General features: G+C 38.7%; 1 protein-coding gene across 1 annotated transcript in view; it reads left to right on the forward strand.

Annotated features, from left to right (window-relative positions):
* The window catches only part of LOC131560121 (BMP/retinoic acid-inducible neural-specific protein 3), a 199,023-nt gene that overhangs the window by 119,684 nt on the left and 62,538 nt on the right, over positions 1–16,801 (forward strand). The window contains exon 5 of the mRNA XM_058808788.1: positions 16,554–16,659. Within this exon, the coding sequence (XP_058664771.1) occupies positions 16,554–16,659 (106 nt within the window). The remainder of the gene's footprint in view (positions 1–16,553; positions 16,660–16,801) is intronic.

A 16,801-nucleotide genomic window follows, 5' to 3' on the forward strand; every position in this document is an offset into this window, starting at 1 on the left:
GTCCCATCCATCCTGGAAGGGTGCCATGGCAGCTCAGCCCAGCCCAGCTTAGGGCTGGTCATCTGCTGGTGCCAGAGTTGAGCTGAGAGTGCAGCAGAACAAATCCAGGGTTTGGTGGAAGCTGCCCATCTCATCACCTGGTCTTGGAGGAAGGACTGGATTGGGAGCTTGTGGCAAGATGGGTCTGGAGTCTTCTCCCAGGCAGCTACCGATGGACAAGGGGAAATGGCCTCAGGTTGTTCCAGGGTAGGTTCAGGATGGATTTTAGGAACACTGCCTTCCCTTAAAGCGTGGTGAGGCATTTGAAGGGGCTCTCCAGGGTAAAGGTGGAGTCCCCATCCTTGGACGTGTTCAAGAAGTGAGTGGATGAGATGTGGATTAATTGACAGATTAGTTTGAAGGTTGATGTTCTTGGAGGTCTTTTCAACCTTAATGGTTGAATTGTCTGATCCTTGCTGCAGACCATGGTATCTCCCATCCCTCAGATGTGACTTACCTTTATAACCTGATTTTATTATGTAGATGTACAGCAACCCTTAAAACCAGGCCCCCTCCACATGCAAAAATTCCTTCTATGTGATGATAATTGGTGACTGCAACCAGTGGTAACTCAAGTGACAGAACACAGAAATGTAGACACAAAACACAGCCTGAAAGAAACCTGCCCTTTCTGGCCACTGAAATGTTTTTATGAAAATTTGTGTCACAATGCAAAATTCAACCCTGCCCAGCTACAATTTACAGAGTAACCTTCTGCAAGATTTCTACAACCACTACAAATGAAAGATTTCTCTCCAGACTCCTGCTGAGGTCGATGCAAACCAAGTGTTAGTCCACCAGCAAATATGATTTGGTTAATTGGCAGCAGGAGCCTCCAGGAAATGGTTCTCACATCAGATGCACCAGTGCTGATAAATGAAACCCTGGCTTCTCCCACCACTTTCATTGAGACGCTGGGAACATTTGCAAGACAAATTTCTACTGTCAGAACACTTAATTGAACAAAATCCTGTTCCTGTTGAAATGCAGGAGCACAAAAGCAGCCAAGGAAGGTTTGTTTTTTTTTTGTTCTGTATGCACAGGTTTTTGAAGGACTGCTGTTTTTAAATTGGAAAACCATCAAGCAAAGTTTTAGATCCAGGGTGTAAGTAGCACATTCTTCAATCACATATATGCTGACACCTGAGTTAGAGTACTTTCCATACAGCTGCTGGACCAGATCTCTGTCCTAGCCCAAGGGTTGGTTTGGGAGAAGTGACACCCTGAAGGACCTGGGGACCAGGGTGATGATCAGAGCCTCTTCTCCTGTGCTGCTGCAGGGAGAAGTAACCCCAGTGCTTGTTACACCACAGATTCCTGAGCAGCTTTTAAAATCCCAGTGTCACCAAAACTGTGGGAAAAACAAAAACTCTGCAACGTCACTTTTAGTGTTAGAGAATTAAGGCGTTACTTTGTTCTGGGAATGATGTTGTTCTGGCCAGGATGTGGAGCAGAAATAATTTCATCCATGTGTGGCAGAGTAAATAATTCCATCACACATGGCTCTTTACTAGACTTCTCCCATACTCATACAGACAAAATTCAGAGAAATTCATTGGTTTGCCATTTACTGGTCCCAAGTTACACAATTTTCAATATTTGTGTTCCTGTGGGTATTGATCCCTTCACCTTCAATGCTAATTAGATCCTCATGTGCTGCTCCCAGGCTGTAGATGTTAAATCATGAGGACTTGCCCAGGCAACAGTGACTTTTGAAAAGAAACTTTAATTCCTTTTTCCTGGGCAAAGACAAACAACCCCCTGGACCAAAGCTGGTTAAAAATGTTAAAATTATATAATTTCCAACACCAGCACTTCCTCTGTCTGGCGTGCTCACCACAGCTCTGCTCAAAGCCTCCTTCTTTTGGATGGATTTGCCAAAAGAGCCCAAGGAAAAGTCTCACAGCTTGGCATAACTCCCTTTTACCAGCATCAAAGAAATCCAAGATAAAGATACTGCAACAGGTTGACAAATCCCTAAAGTTCTGAAGTAATATTAGAAGTTTTCTCAGCAGTCATTTTTGATTGCTAACTAGTTAGCAACAACAACAACAAAAACAACAATCATGTTCAGGACCTAGTTAGTATTTGATACTGTAATTTTTTATTCATTTTGGGTGGCTTTTTCATATGCAGTATTCTAGACTCTACAATATTAACAAGAGTTGTTTATATTTTAGGAAGAGAGCCGAGAGTATCAAAAATGTTTCATATAACTCATGGTCTTACTAGGAAGAACATAACTACTCTGTTGGGAATGCATATCTGAATAAACCGACCAAACAAAAATATGATATGGAACAGAAAAGGCTTAAAACACAAATCAGAAGCCCTGACATTTGCAGTTAAATCAGAGCACTCTGGTGCACAAATGAAATCTGCCACTCAAGTTCCTGGAATTTGGGGCTTCTAAATGAACAGGAATAATTTGCTTTGCTATTTGACTTATTGTTTGTCACATTTCCTGATACGCTAGGCAGTCTGAAACTGCAGCAGGAGTTAGGGAAAAATAGAACAACTCCTTGCACACCTACATGTTTTCTGATTGTAATGCTCAGAGACTGCTCTCTTGATGGCTGGGCCACCTCTAAAATATTATTTGAGAAGAGAGATTACAAATACAATTTCTTTTCTCTAAAACCACACAACCTCCCACAAACAAAGCCAATATGTGATCTTTCTTTTTTCCTCTGGACTGGTATAAGCATCCCCTTTCAGGTTAGGCCACATCACTCTCACACCTCTTTTTTTCCCCTATTTCTATGAAATAAAAAGCATATTTTCTCCTAAAAAAAGAGATAATTTGTATCCACATGTGATGTATCTTCTAAACAAACGACTACATTAATTCTGTGTCCTTTCTTGTAATTTTTTTTGTTTCTCCTGCTACCCGTGACATAATTATCCTTAAAAGTAGGATTGAGGCTGCTGCTGATGTAGGCTTTGAATTAATCATGCAGACAATCCACTGAATATTCCACATTAAAAGAGTTAACATCATCCCATGGCAACATTTTCTGACTGGAAATCAAAATGTCCATGGGAAGAGCCCATAGCTCGTATCAATATTTAATATATTTCAAAGTCCCTGACACATAGATTCTTTCAGTATGATTTTAGCACATGCATTTCAGTACAAGTGCTAAGGCTCATGTGCTAAATCAACAGTTTGGAGCCTCCAGGGCCTCTCTGGAAGCTCACCAGGTGCCTGAGGGCTGTGTCTCATTTGCATAACATTTACATGAACATACAGCCTGTTGTGTTTGAAATATGACACGTCCAACATCACTTCCTTGGCACGCTCATTTTGGAGGCATTTTCCTACCAAAACCTCCCTTCAGCTGCACGGATGGCTGTTGGTTCTCCTTATTAACAACCTATTAGGGTGATGGGGCTCTTGTCTAATAAAACCCTGCCCAGCTGTGGGAGCAGAATGCAAATCAAGGCAACAGAATACAGATAAAGGGGTTGTTTTACAGATGATAAAGGCAGCATTTTTCCCCATGTCCTGTCACTGCCTGCTGGCAGAATGACCCTGTTGATCTGGCCCGGGTGGTGTGGCCACGTTCCTACCAGCACATTAGAGATTTTTGTGGTTGTGGGTGGGTGGCAGAGAGCTGTGCCACCCACATCTGGATTTCTGTACATCTGGATTTCACCCTGCTTCCTGGGCCCCAGCTCTCCCCTATTCCAGTTTGCTACAAGCTGTAATTTCAGCACTGTCTCTAACAAACTTCTGCAAGGAGTCCAAACAGTTGTGCAGAACCTAAACATAAAAACATAAAAACATTAAAGCACAAAAACCACCTTGGCTGCACGGTAAATTAAATATTACTGAATAGTCTCAGTGCATTCTGCAAAACTATAAACACAGTTATATTAGAGCATTGGCATTAATGAAGTGAGGCTGTTCCATAGGTGTCTCTTGGAGGATATTGTCTCCCATCCCAGAATACACCTCCTTCTGTGGGAACTGGGCCAGGTGAGTACAGCAGAGGTGTTATTGTAGAGTCCAAACAGTTCTGGGACAGCCACAGTGCAACAAAGGAACAGGAGGCAACAGAAGAACAGATGCATAAATTGAATTTTCCACCAGCTATTTACAGCTATTTACAGCCCATTTATTCCATCTGAGTGAGAAAGAATAAACATCCTTGAGAACGTGCCCTGTAATTCCAATTAAATTTTATTGTGCAATTTGCTTTTTACTTTCCCCAAACCACTTTTTTTTCCTTTGCTATGAGAGATTTAAGCATTTGGTTTTATCTGAGAAGTTTAGATTACAAAGAACAGGGCTCTGTTGTGGTGGTAACTATCTCTGATTATCTATAATTAACCCATGAATGACTCATGGTGGGCTGTTAGAGAGGAAACTTAAGTGTAATGAAATTAATTTCTCCGCCAAAACTCAGACTGAAATATACAGACTTTTTTTTTTTTCTGTTTTCTTTCTTTTTTTGTCTGAAAAAGCTTGCTTGGTTCAATATTTTTTTCCTTTATACCTTCTATTTGCATCTGTTTTTCAGCGAATTCATGTAATTGCCGTAATTGAAAGTAGAAATGCTGAAATACTATAAAGCCTTTAGCTTTTGTCAGATTTCTGGCAAATTCTAAATCTCAACAGGTTGCACAGTTTTGTATAAACAGCCAATTTTTGGGAAGCTTTTGAAATCCAGTTCTCGAACCCTTTTTGCCCGCACTTTATCCATTCAGTTTGTGGGTAGAATTTAAGACTATACAGCTGTCAAACGTTGTAAAGGACTGAACACTGGGAAAAAACATTTGCCTAGCAACAGCTCTAAAGTATAAAATCACAGTTGGAAACATTGTTTTGGAAAGTCCTGTGACAGCAGGTTTTTATTGATTTTGTTAAAGAAATGAAATATAAATTTCACCAGACACTCATTAGAGATGTGTCTTAGTGTCTTGGTTTGAAAAGACAGGTGTCTGCTAAGGAAGGCAGGAGCCTCCCCTGAAATGGAAAATGTACACCCCCTCCCTTCAAATTATTATAATTTTGAAATTAAAGGGCTCTCAGGAAAAGATATGGGAGTGGGAATAACAGATCTGTACTAGGACAATTAGAAATACAAATGAATAGTACAAACCAACACTGCCAGAGTCAGACCATGACCTGCCCCCTGTGTGTCAGGGTGGTGTCCCAGCCCCATCCCATGGGGGCTCAGCCCTCCTGCAGTGCCAGCTGTGGCTCTGCTGCAGCAGGGATCCTGCACAAGGGGGGAGTTTTCCTCTGCAGCTCCAGGGCTGCTGGAGATGGGCCTGGGCTCCCTCTGGCAATGCAGGGCAGCAGAAAGCTGCTCCTCTGGGAATGCAGGGGGCAAAGGCTGCTGTGGTGTCCCAAAGCTCAGATTGTATCCAGGTAGGAATGCTTGGCTCCTGCCCTGGGTGGAACATCTCCCCATGGGATGGTGGAATTGGATCAGCCATGCAGGGACACTCACTGGCCATGGACAGAAGATAATTAATAATTAGTGGCCCATGAACAGAAGAGATCTCCTGGAGGGAAGATTGGTTGCAGAGGAGATAAAGAAACCTGCCCAATGAACAGAGGAGAACTGCCCCACATCTAAAAGGTGGGAATTGAATACACACCCTCATTTCTAATCTAAGACCCTGAGCAGCCTCCAGTAGCAGCTGCACTCTGTTACCTTTGCAGCAGAGTTTGCAGAGGAGTCACGAGCACAAGGAATTACAGCATCTCCAGCTTGTTGGCAATGCAGCATGAGATGCTTTCAGAACAATAAAATAGCACATAATAGAGACGCTTGAATAAGCATTTTGGAAAGATTTTGGGTAACTATTCTCCACTTAGTAAAAAAACCCCAAACAACAGAATGGGATAGAATAGATTACATGATAGAACAAAACAAATTGAAAGGCTCTTCTATTAGTTATGAGTTTAGTCAAGAGAGGAGAGTAAAAAAACTGAAGGAGATGAAGATTGCCAAAGCCTGAACAAGCTATAAATATACATATGTAAAGGAGAAACCTTAACAGCACTCACACAACACTTGCCATCACAGTTGTCAAAAACCTATAAACAATTCACACTACAGTTTCTTAAATGTTCCATACTCTCTCTCTTTTTTATCCCCCTTAAAAAACTGAAACTAAAGTAAATAAACCCAGAAGATGGAGAACGGTTTTAGTATTGAGAGCTCCACAGTGAACATATTGAACAGTGCAGTTAGACAGAGCATTCCAGCAGGAGTTTGGAGGTTTGTACAGATTTCAATTTGATCTTTATTCTGTCTGGCTTGTGTATGGGTTGGGAAACTTCAGCACTCTGCCTGTCCTACACCCTCTAATTGGCAGCTACTGCTTGCCAGCAGGTCAGAGAATGTCAAGCAAGGACTATAAAATTCACAGAACATTTCCCTGCCTCTGAGCTCTCAGAAATAGGAGATAGCATGTATCAACAGCTTGTATGAGCACAGAGGTCAGATTAGGAAGAATATCTCAGACCAATAGAGACTCTGCATCAGAACAAATCAGCTTAGAGAATAATAAAAGGCTGTGGAAAGTTTTCAGTTTTCACATTATTTTTCCGAGAGATTTTTTTGGCCATAATACATTTTTGCATGTTTTGTTATTATGGTTTATGATTCAATCTGCAATCATCCCCTTTGATCTATTCATTTAGTGTGAAAAATTACCCCTTGTGTGGGAATCCTTCACAGCTAACTGGCACTGAGAGTTATATCATTGCTGTCTTTTGCACTTCACTGTTATTTTTACCTTGTAAACCTTCTCACAGAGCTCCAGCAGAATTTGCATGTCTGACAGCAAAACTATAATTTAATCTCTTACAAGATAATGTACATAACGCCTCTACATGCTGAAGCAGAGAAGGGTTTAAGAAAGGTTTCATTATTCATCCAGGAGACTTTCTACACTATGGAGTGATCATTATTTTCAGATCTTTAATGCCTGAAAGGTTGGAAGCTGCTCTGCAGGCTTTGTAGCAGAATCCAGTGAGCAAAAAAAAAAAAAAATTATTCTAATTTTTCATGGCTAAACATCTAATTTTCCTTAGATAAACATCAGTGAGTCAAGGAAGTTGCTGCTCATTCATGTTGGTATCACTGAGATCAGGGTTTTCACAAACCAGCCTCAACTACCATCTTCCCATTTATCAAACTGTGTTCATCATCTCTCCTGGATAGCCAAATTTAACCCTTTAATTCCCAGGGAATAGCTACTGCATTTCATGGGCTTTGGGTACTCTTCCTTTGAATTTTATTGAAAGTAACATGAAAAAAAATAATAAAAAGGCCCTTTTTTGTCATGGTTATAATGGTTCATAATTTTCCAACATTTATAATAATTCCAGCAAGTGGAGGATATGGATGTCTCCCAAATAATACGTAAATTTACAAGGAAACTTAATTTTATCTTCTCCAAGTGTATCTAGAGCCTGGCAAATGAAAAATCATTCCATGTTTTCTCTTCAGCTTTTCATGAAATCCTCAATGTGTAAAATTAGGTGATGTGCAAAATTAGGTGATGATAAAACCGTGATGATAATAGAGAAAATGGTTTGAAGATTACTATTGAAATATTTTTCCTGTCATGTTTTAGTCTACTTAAGTAGAGTTTGCTCTTAGTCCAATTCCCTATTTGAAACACAACATTCACAAGAATACTGAGCTCATAATAAAATAAATAGCCCATGTTCCTTCAGGCATAAAAAATAAAATGTGTTGGTCCGCTTTTCTTACTCTGGTATTGGTTTACATTGGGGAGGATCTGTCCTTCCTTAATATCCCAAACTGACAAGTCTGTAGTGTGTGTGACCTGAGAGTTCTGCCCTGATACCACTGTGCAATGGCTTAGAAATAATTTTGCATACATACAAGATAAACATGTTGATAGCAAAAGGGCATAAAGGAACTATACAGTGGCATATATGACTTTAATCCAGATATTTACATGTGCAGGACCTTTAATTGAGAAAAGAACTCTTGTCAAAGGGTTTTTCACCTACAATATTGTGAAAGGAGCTGGATATCCAGGAATGTCCCACCTCACATGGTTATCTGCATAGAAACAAAGCAAAACCTGCAGGTGGTGGAGTTGCTTTCAATTCTGAGCAGAGCAAAGTCCTTACACTTCCCCAGGGCTCCACAATCCTGATAATAACTGCTGCTTTCTTTTCATAGGGTTCCTCTTTTCCCTTCTGAACTTCCCTCCTTCCCTAGATTCTTGTGCTCATAGGAACTCTGGCTCTCTCTTTTTCTGATTTTTGATGGAAGAAATGCACCTGCCCTTATGATACATCATTCTTTGCCCTTGCCATTGGCTTATCTATGTGAGGACAAGAAAAGAATGAATAAAACCCTTTGGATATGATCCTATATTCTATATTCTAAATATTTTTTCCTACCCATAGTAGGACACATTCATGTATGTTTTAATGAACAGGTCTTGGTATTTGATAGGTCTTTCTGTTCCCATGAATCAGGATGATGTGAAGGATTTTCCAGCTGGGCTCAGCAGTCAGTCTGGGTAACATTACCCTCAGAGCCTAATTCTAAGAGCAGCTTTCTGTACATTAAAATATCTCTTCTAGGTTTGTTCATGAAATAACAATATAGAGAGTCACTGGGTTCCCTGACAGAACTTTCCATATGAATGAAGCAGCCATATGAAATGAAGTTTAAAGCTTCAGTATTAAGTTGCTTTTCTTCTCTAACACAAATTTAGCAAAGCTGAATTCCATTTAGCTTGAACAACTGATAGGTATTTAATGATTAAATTATAGATTATGATTAAATTATAGATTGTAGCTGCCTGGTCTGTAGTAGGTCTGCAAAGATGCAGGAAAACACTCTAAAAACCAAGTTGCATAAAAGCAAGAGTTCAGCAAAACACTAAATTGAGAGTTGGCCATACCAATGAGACAGAAAGGGCAAATGTGCTACAATCATTTACCAGAGGGAATAAATGGGTGGGAAGTAATGAGGATATAACCTAAAAATAAATCCCTGCACACATCTCTGTGAGCCAGGCAGACACCCCTGTTATGGACACTAATGTGATTCCTTGTGAGAGCTTGGGATGACAACCCCAGGAGGGGGAGTTTGATGGCAAAATAAAATGGACATGAGAAATGTCCTGCTGCAGATGTGACTGCCAGGGAGGGGCAGGGTGTGCTGAGCTGGAGTGCCATGGGCAGCACAAATAACTCAGGAGTTTCTGGGCAGCAAATCTAACACCTGGAAACAGCTTAAACTAGTTAGAGATGTTACTGAAAAGAATATTGCAGGCAAGTTTTAGAATTGCACAGAAATGTATAATCAAAGGTAAAATTCTCTAGATTCTCTGTATGGAAAATTAAATTCTTAATTAACCTGCCCTTATCATTTTGCTTTTTAAGCTTCAACACTTTAAATGCCTTTCATGTTCTTTTTTGGACCTAATGTTAACCCATCACATTTTTTCTTTGGCACAAGTTTGAGGTTTCTTTAAAATTTTATTTTTCTCTTAAAAATAGGACATATAGGATTTTAAAAACTAATCACATTAAAGGTATAACGTTGCCAAATGATCCAAAGATAATTTTTATATTTACCAAGAGGATCTTTATAATTACCAAGAGGATCCTTTTCCTGACACATCAAAAAGAAAAGGAACATTTTAACTTTTAATCCTGATTTAGGAAGGACTATATTTTTTATTCATACTTTCCCAACATAAAAAAAAAATAAATTCCATTCACCTGCAGTATTATTATGACAATATCTGTGATTTTTATAAATAGGGGCTAATAATATCTGTGAGTTTTATAAAAAGGCAAATCATTCTGTCTTCTTGAAACTAATGGGGACACAGTGAAAAATCCCAGTGGCCTCAGCAGTGCCTGATGGAGCTGGCCCATGAAGATACAAACCCTGAACCCAAAACTCTTGAGAAGTCCTTGCATGGGATTTTGCAGCTGGGTTAAATGTAATAACACATTTAACCTGTACAGCATGAGCCCCAAAAATTCCTTGGAGCTTTTTGTCCCTTATATAATAATGCAATTATGTTTGGAAAAGGATGTAAAGCTGGGAAATGGGTTTTTCTTAAGGAGGCATCTTTGCTTTTGCTTTCTGCAGATACCTTGAGATTTTTATGGACTTGAAATATTATTTTAATTTGTATCTGTGCTCTTCTCTCTGTTTCTAATTTTAGCTTTTAAAGCAAATATATAGATTTCATTTGCTGTTTGTTGCTCAGCTGTCTCTTTAGGCAATAAAAGCTGAGAAAAAAAATAATATTAGTGTTAATTTAAGTAAGATATGGGCAAGCAGAAGTAGCTAAATGGAGACTGAAACAAAATCCTCTGTTTTTTATTAAATTTTTGCTAACTCTATTATTTCTCTGTAAGAGAACTTCACTGTCATCTCTTCAAGATTAATTAAAAGAGATAACCTGTTCTTTTGCAGATAAAGCCTGTCCTTATTCTCTGTATGAGGCTGATGCACCTTTGATTTCTAAAAGTGCAGGAAATAAAGGCTCTGGCAGGGCTGCCCTGCCTGGTTTTCCAGCAGCCTCATTTCCTGCAAACTTCCCTGTTGCAATCCAGAAGGCTGCATGGGAATGTGGAACCTGACAGGCAGTGGATTGAAAATGTCCTTGAAAAGGGAAAATCGTGGCTGTGATGCCAGAACTGTCAGTGCTGCCAGACTTATTCCAGTATTGTGGATTCTCCTGGAGCTCACAGACGATATATTGCTCCCTGAGATAGTGGGGAATAGACTTGAGCAGAAAGGGGATTGTTCCCTATCAGACTGACCTGAACAGCCTTAAAAAATCAAAGCATTTTCAGCAGCTGCAGCAGACCAGAATTCAAATAGTGTGAGCTCATTTCCAGTTCCTGAAATATTCTGGTTTCTGAGGTATTTAATGCTTTATGTAAGGAGAATGCATTTCAATTTCCTTGTTATTTTAAGGTAACAATCTGGTTCACAGTAAATTCCTGGGAGTGTAGAAACAAAGCAGCGCAGAATTGAAGGATTAGACTGATCTCTTGGGGAGCTTTAGTGCTGCATTCAGTAAAATTCAAAGTCATCTCCTTGCCCAGAAACTTGAAAGAAGTCCCTATTTCCCTTTTAATGAAGTTAATGGAAATTTTGCAATTATCTCTTTTGCAGAAAGATCAAGTTTACTGTTCCTCTTCCATTTTTCAGATAACAGAAAAAGAGGATGGGAGTCTTTCCAGGTCTCCTGAGTTAGGGGGCTCTTCAAATTAAAGTGTCAGCCCTATGCTGCTAGAAAATCTGTTCAAAATATGTCATGCCTTTGAGGTATTGTTTTAGATTCCTAGCAATTAAAAAATCATTTTGAAAACATAAATCCAACCTCTGACATTGTGAATGCTTCTGGTTTGTCTGTACCTCCTTCAGAAATGTTCATCTAGCCCCTAGCTGAGAAGTATCAGTGCTTGGAACACTCAGAAAATTTGATTTATTTTAATTGCACACTCATTAGCAGGAGTTTTTTAATATGTTCAATGACAAAAATAGGGCAGTGGAGCAGCAACTATTGTGTGGCAAAGGGAAGTGCTGGAATAAAGGTGCTTTTGTGAAAAACTGTCAAGCCTGGGGGAAAAGAAAGAAAAGAGTTGGCAGGAGATGCACATCTAAGTAGAAAGTACATTTAGTGCCTGTTTATTTGATCAACTCTTTTTTAAGGTGAAAAGAGCATTGACTGCAGGATGGGCAGGGACTACAGGGGGTGGGAGCATGGGCTGAAGGTGAGGTTGTAGAAGGGCAACGGAATCAGGACCATCATGGTTGGAAAAGACCTTGAAGATCACCAGGTACAGTCGTCATGTTATTCAGGAGAATCCCAATTTCTCCCCATTCCAGACTTCTGCCCCATCTTCTGTCAACACAGCCGCTCAGAACAGACCTGTCTCCCTCATGCAGATATGAGGAGTTTGCTCTAAATCCTTATTTGAATGTTTGAAGCATTAAAGAGGTTTGTGTGAATGTGAGCACAGCTGCCTATTCTGCAGTGACCAGCATTGCCTCATCCTCCTTTGTGCTGGCTCAGTTCTCATCCTCAGAAGCCAAAGCCATTTTTAAGGAGTCCTGCTGAAGAGGACAGTCCTTTATGCAAGGCACACACCACCTCTGCATGGGCACTTCGTTAGGAATATTAGCTACATGTGCTTAAAAGGACTCACCAGGAGCAAAATCTCTGTAGAAATGTATTTCCCTTTTATTAGGAAAGTCTTCTGTTGGCTTAATTATCATGGAGAAAAAAAAGCAGGCTGTTTCCCAGGGAAATACTACCCACTGATATCACAAGAATTCAGCCCTGCTTAAGTGCTAGGAGGTATGTTCTCAGTGAACTCATAATCGGGTCATTATCACCATGGTTATGAGATTTAACTGACTGAAAACTGTAGGCATTTGTCTCATTAATGCCAAATGTTAGAGTTTATTTCTGGGAACTGAAAACTCTGCTGCCCAGGGACACCTGTTCTGTGATAATCTCTGAAAACAAGGCACTGGAGAACATCCTACCTGCTTCATGTCAGGTGATTTCACAGGTGGTTTTTACTGGTTCTTAGGGGGTTTTGGTTATTGAATAACTTTGTTCTGTGGTGCTTTGCTTTGTGAGTTAATGTTCTTTGTGGGTTGCAGGTCATGCAAAACAAACATTGGTTCTGGTGCTCTTTGCACAGTGTTAGTCACTTCTGGACAATGCTACCTCCCAGCATAATCTGAATTTCTATTTTCTTATCTGTCCCTCTCCTCTTTTTGGTCTATCTTTTTTCATACACATTCTGACAGAACAGTTTTCAGCTGTGATCTTGGGACTGAGCATAGTCACACTTCTCTGCTTGGAAGATAATTAAAGGCGTGCCATTGCCTTTCCAATTTCATTCCTATTGTTGCTGAAACAAAAATGTAAAATCATCAGTAACACTTGGCTCAAATCAGAATTAATGTATTTTTATCCTTTCAAAATTTTTTTTCTTCTTCTCTAGTCTGTCTTTTTATCACCAAAGTTACCCCAAAAGGTCCAAGGCTAGGTTGGATGGAGCTTGGATTAACTCAGTCTAGTGGAAATGTCCCTGTGGCAAGGGTTGGAACTTGATATTCTTTAAAGCCCCTTCCAACCCAAGCCAGTCTGTACATGTATAATTTAGGAAAATCAAATCCTTTCATCTGGTCTGAAAATTTGATAGAAATTTGAGGCTTTCATTAATAAATCATTCAGAATTTTTTCTCATTTGCAGTCTTTGTGGAGTAGGATTTGTGTATACAAAACCATATGTAACTGCATGGCTCTGACCTCTGACTAGAATTGTCATCCATCAAAAGGTGAAGGTTGGATGATTTTTATGTTTTTTAGCATTTCTTTTTTACATACTGAGACTATTCATTTTGAATTTCTTGTTACAATGTATTTTCTATGCAGAAGATAAGAGTACCAGAGCAAGGCAGCTGACAGAGGGTGTGAAGGTACCTGGAAAAGTAAAAGGATGAATAATATAAATGTATAGATTGGAATAAAAAATGAACATTTAGAAAAGGTCCTTATTTATTGATGTATTTATAGAGCATTGTCTATTATTATTATTATTATTATTAATTTTAATTGCTTTACTGTAATGATTGTCTGTAATTCATATCAAAACTGCTCTGTATAATTTTCTTCTGAATCAATGTATTTATAAATGTTATCTCTCAAAACAGTGGCAGTCTCTACCCATGTCTGGCATAACTCAGATAAGAGTGAAGAAATATGAACAAAAAGGGGCACAATAACTACAAAGCTACTTACCACCCTTCCTTATTTTGTGATTTCAGGGGCCATAAAAGAGTAATAGGAATGGATAGGAATTGCAATATTTGCTTTATAGTTTATACATTCCATATAACTTTATGAAGCTGCATTGCCTTATAGAGAAATGCTTGAAAGCCATAATAATATTGTGCAAACGAAAACAACATTAAAATAAATGGATCTTTAAATAAAGAATTGCATAGGTGAATGATGAGCATAATATGTCAGAGTAAGGATAAAATTCATTGCAACACTTACCTGCCATTCTTTTGGTTTTCTGGCTATTTTTCTTATTTAATCTAGGTAGCACTATTTTTTATTGTATAAAGAGATTAGGATTCTATTTATGAACTGGAGGTACTTTCAAAAAAAAAATCTTATTTTAGAATGGAATTTTAGACTACTTGTTGGCAGAGGACTGAAGAATCAAACACCAATTTTCATTCCAGCCATGTCCAATCCAAATCTCATCCCCCTGCTGGAGTCTTTGTGCTGATTCAGGATGATTAAGCAAAAACCGTGATAAATCTGCTGCTGTCATAAATATTAAAGATTGCCAAACGTGCAGAGAGGACACAGCCTGGCTTGAGCCCTTTTCCTCATGCATCTCGAGCTCTGCTCACAGGTTTGGTGTGGGCCAGTTCTGTGTCCTCTCCATGGGCTGTCCACCCTCAAAGTGATGGAAAGGTGCCAGGAGCTTGGAACGAAAGGAAATCTCATATATTCTTTTCAAAAGGGCAAGAAGAATGTGAAATCTCAGAAGAACATCAACTCAGAAGGTTTCAAGGACATCACAGCCCAGCTGCAGCCACCCACAGGCTGTGGGTGAGCTAGATTAACTCAGTCTAGTGGAAATGTCCCTGTGGCAAGGGTTGGAACTTGATATTCTTTTAAAGCCCCTTCCAACCCAAGCCAGTCTGTACATGTTGCTGATTTTTCAGCAACATGAAAAATCAGGGTTTATATCAGAAAACCTTCATATTCCCATCAAATCAGACTGTTCAAATTTCCATCTCCCTTCTGTTTTTTACAATTCACATTGGTTGTCTGGTTGCATGGCTGGCACTTGCTCAGTTCATGTCTGCATTTTTAAAATCTACTTCCTCACCCTGTAATTTAGGCTGAGTCTCCAGGAGATACAGAGCTGAATATGATACCTGACGTAATAGAAAATAGCAGTGGTTGTATTCAAAGCTGGGGCAGGTACAAAATAAGGGTAAATCTGGCCACAATTTCTGAAACAAGCAAAAGAAGAGAAGCAGGAAATTCCAGGAGAGTGGCTGAGAACGGTTTGGGAGCTGCATGACAGAGGGATTGGTTGTACTTCTGATTTTAGAAAGAAATTGTTGACACTTCAGAATTATATATAATATTCCAGGAAGCATATAAATTACTAAGGTTTTTTTTCAATTTATTTAAATGTGTTTACTCACCAAGTTGCACCAGGGACAGACATTTAGGTTGGATATTAGGAAAAATTTTTTCACTGAAAGGATGGCCAGTCACTGGTACAGGTTGCTCCCAGGAGAGTGGTGGAAGTACCCTTCCTAGAAGTGTTCAAACACCATGATATGGGGCTTAGGAGATGGGTTAATGTTTCGACTTGACGATCTGAAAGGGCTTTTCTAACCTTAATGATTCAATGATATAAATAACTGCTCTCTCCCAAATAAAAACCTTCACTGTTAAGCCAGAGCTCTACTTGTGGAGGTCCTGGTTTGGTAAATTTGCTGTATTTTGGTTCTGTGGCCATGGATTTGGTGATTACAACAGACAGAATATTCGGAATTTTGTGCCTAAACTTACCTTAGGCCCTTCCCTTATGAAAAAAAAACATCCCACCACTACCACCATTATAAATACAGCTCATAAAGGGCTTTTAATTCCAAATATTGATCTTCTTCACTGGAAAAGTCAGAGCTTTTCTCATGACTTCAAGTAGAACTTTTCACGTGCACGACTTTCAAGAGGGGAAAATCAGAGTCCTCATTTTAATAAACTTAGTATTTATATTTTATTATTATTCTTCATTGTTATTATTTTTATATTTATTATATGTACTATATATAATATGTTATAGAAATAATTATATATTAGATTATATTACATGATCCATAGTATAATTATTAATATAATATATAATAATATATAATATAACACTAATTATAATTATAATTAACAATATATAATATTTATAATTAAGAATATATAAATGTATTATATTAATAAGCATATAAAGTATAAGATATTTATATAGACTATATTTTATATTTATATATATTTATAATATTTTTGTTGCTGTTATTTTATTTATTATTATTTTATTTTATAAACTGAGTATTTTGCAAACTCATTGTAATTCCCACAGTTATGGAAAAGAAATTTTCTTCAGACTGTTGGTGTAGCATTACACCACTCTAACATTGTATACTGTAGTATTTGTGTAGTATTGTGATGGTGAGGTGTTTGTAAGGATTCTCTGTGATACAAACAGCATTCCCTGCTGCTAAAACATTTGCACTCACCCTTTTGGCAATTAAATTGTTATTTATTAATTATGCATATTCACATATTCTTAATTATGTCTCCATAATTAAGTCTGACGTGCTTTTCTGGGTGAAATAGGGGGAAACTTTATGAAACAATCCTCTGAACTGCTCAGTCTGCTTTGGATATTTCAGTGAGTGCTTCTCCCTTCCCACCAGGTGACAGAGACACGGACGGGTCCCCTCGGCTGCAGTAACTATGACAACCTAGATTCTGTCAGCTCTGTTCTGGTTCAGAGTCCTGAAAATAAGATTCAGTTGCAAGGTATGTAGGTGCAATTTCATTAATTTGTTTTTGGAATGGGGTGACATTTATCACACTATTTGGGTTTTTTTCTTTCTTCCACCTCATAAAAGGTCATTTTCCTAATTTTTTTGTGTGTTTCTGTGCAATGAGTGCATTGCAG

This window comes from Ammospiza caudacuta, chromosome 7, assembly GCF_027887145.1.
Source record: "Ammospiza caudacuta isolate bAmmCau1 chromosome 7, bAmmCau1.pri, whole genome shotgun sequence".
NCBI lineage: Eukaryota > Metazoa > Chordata > Aves > Passeriformes > Passerellidae > Ammospiza > Ammospiza caudacuta.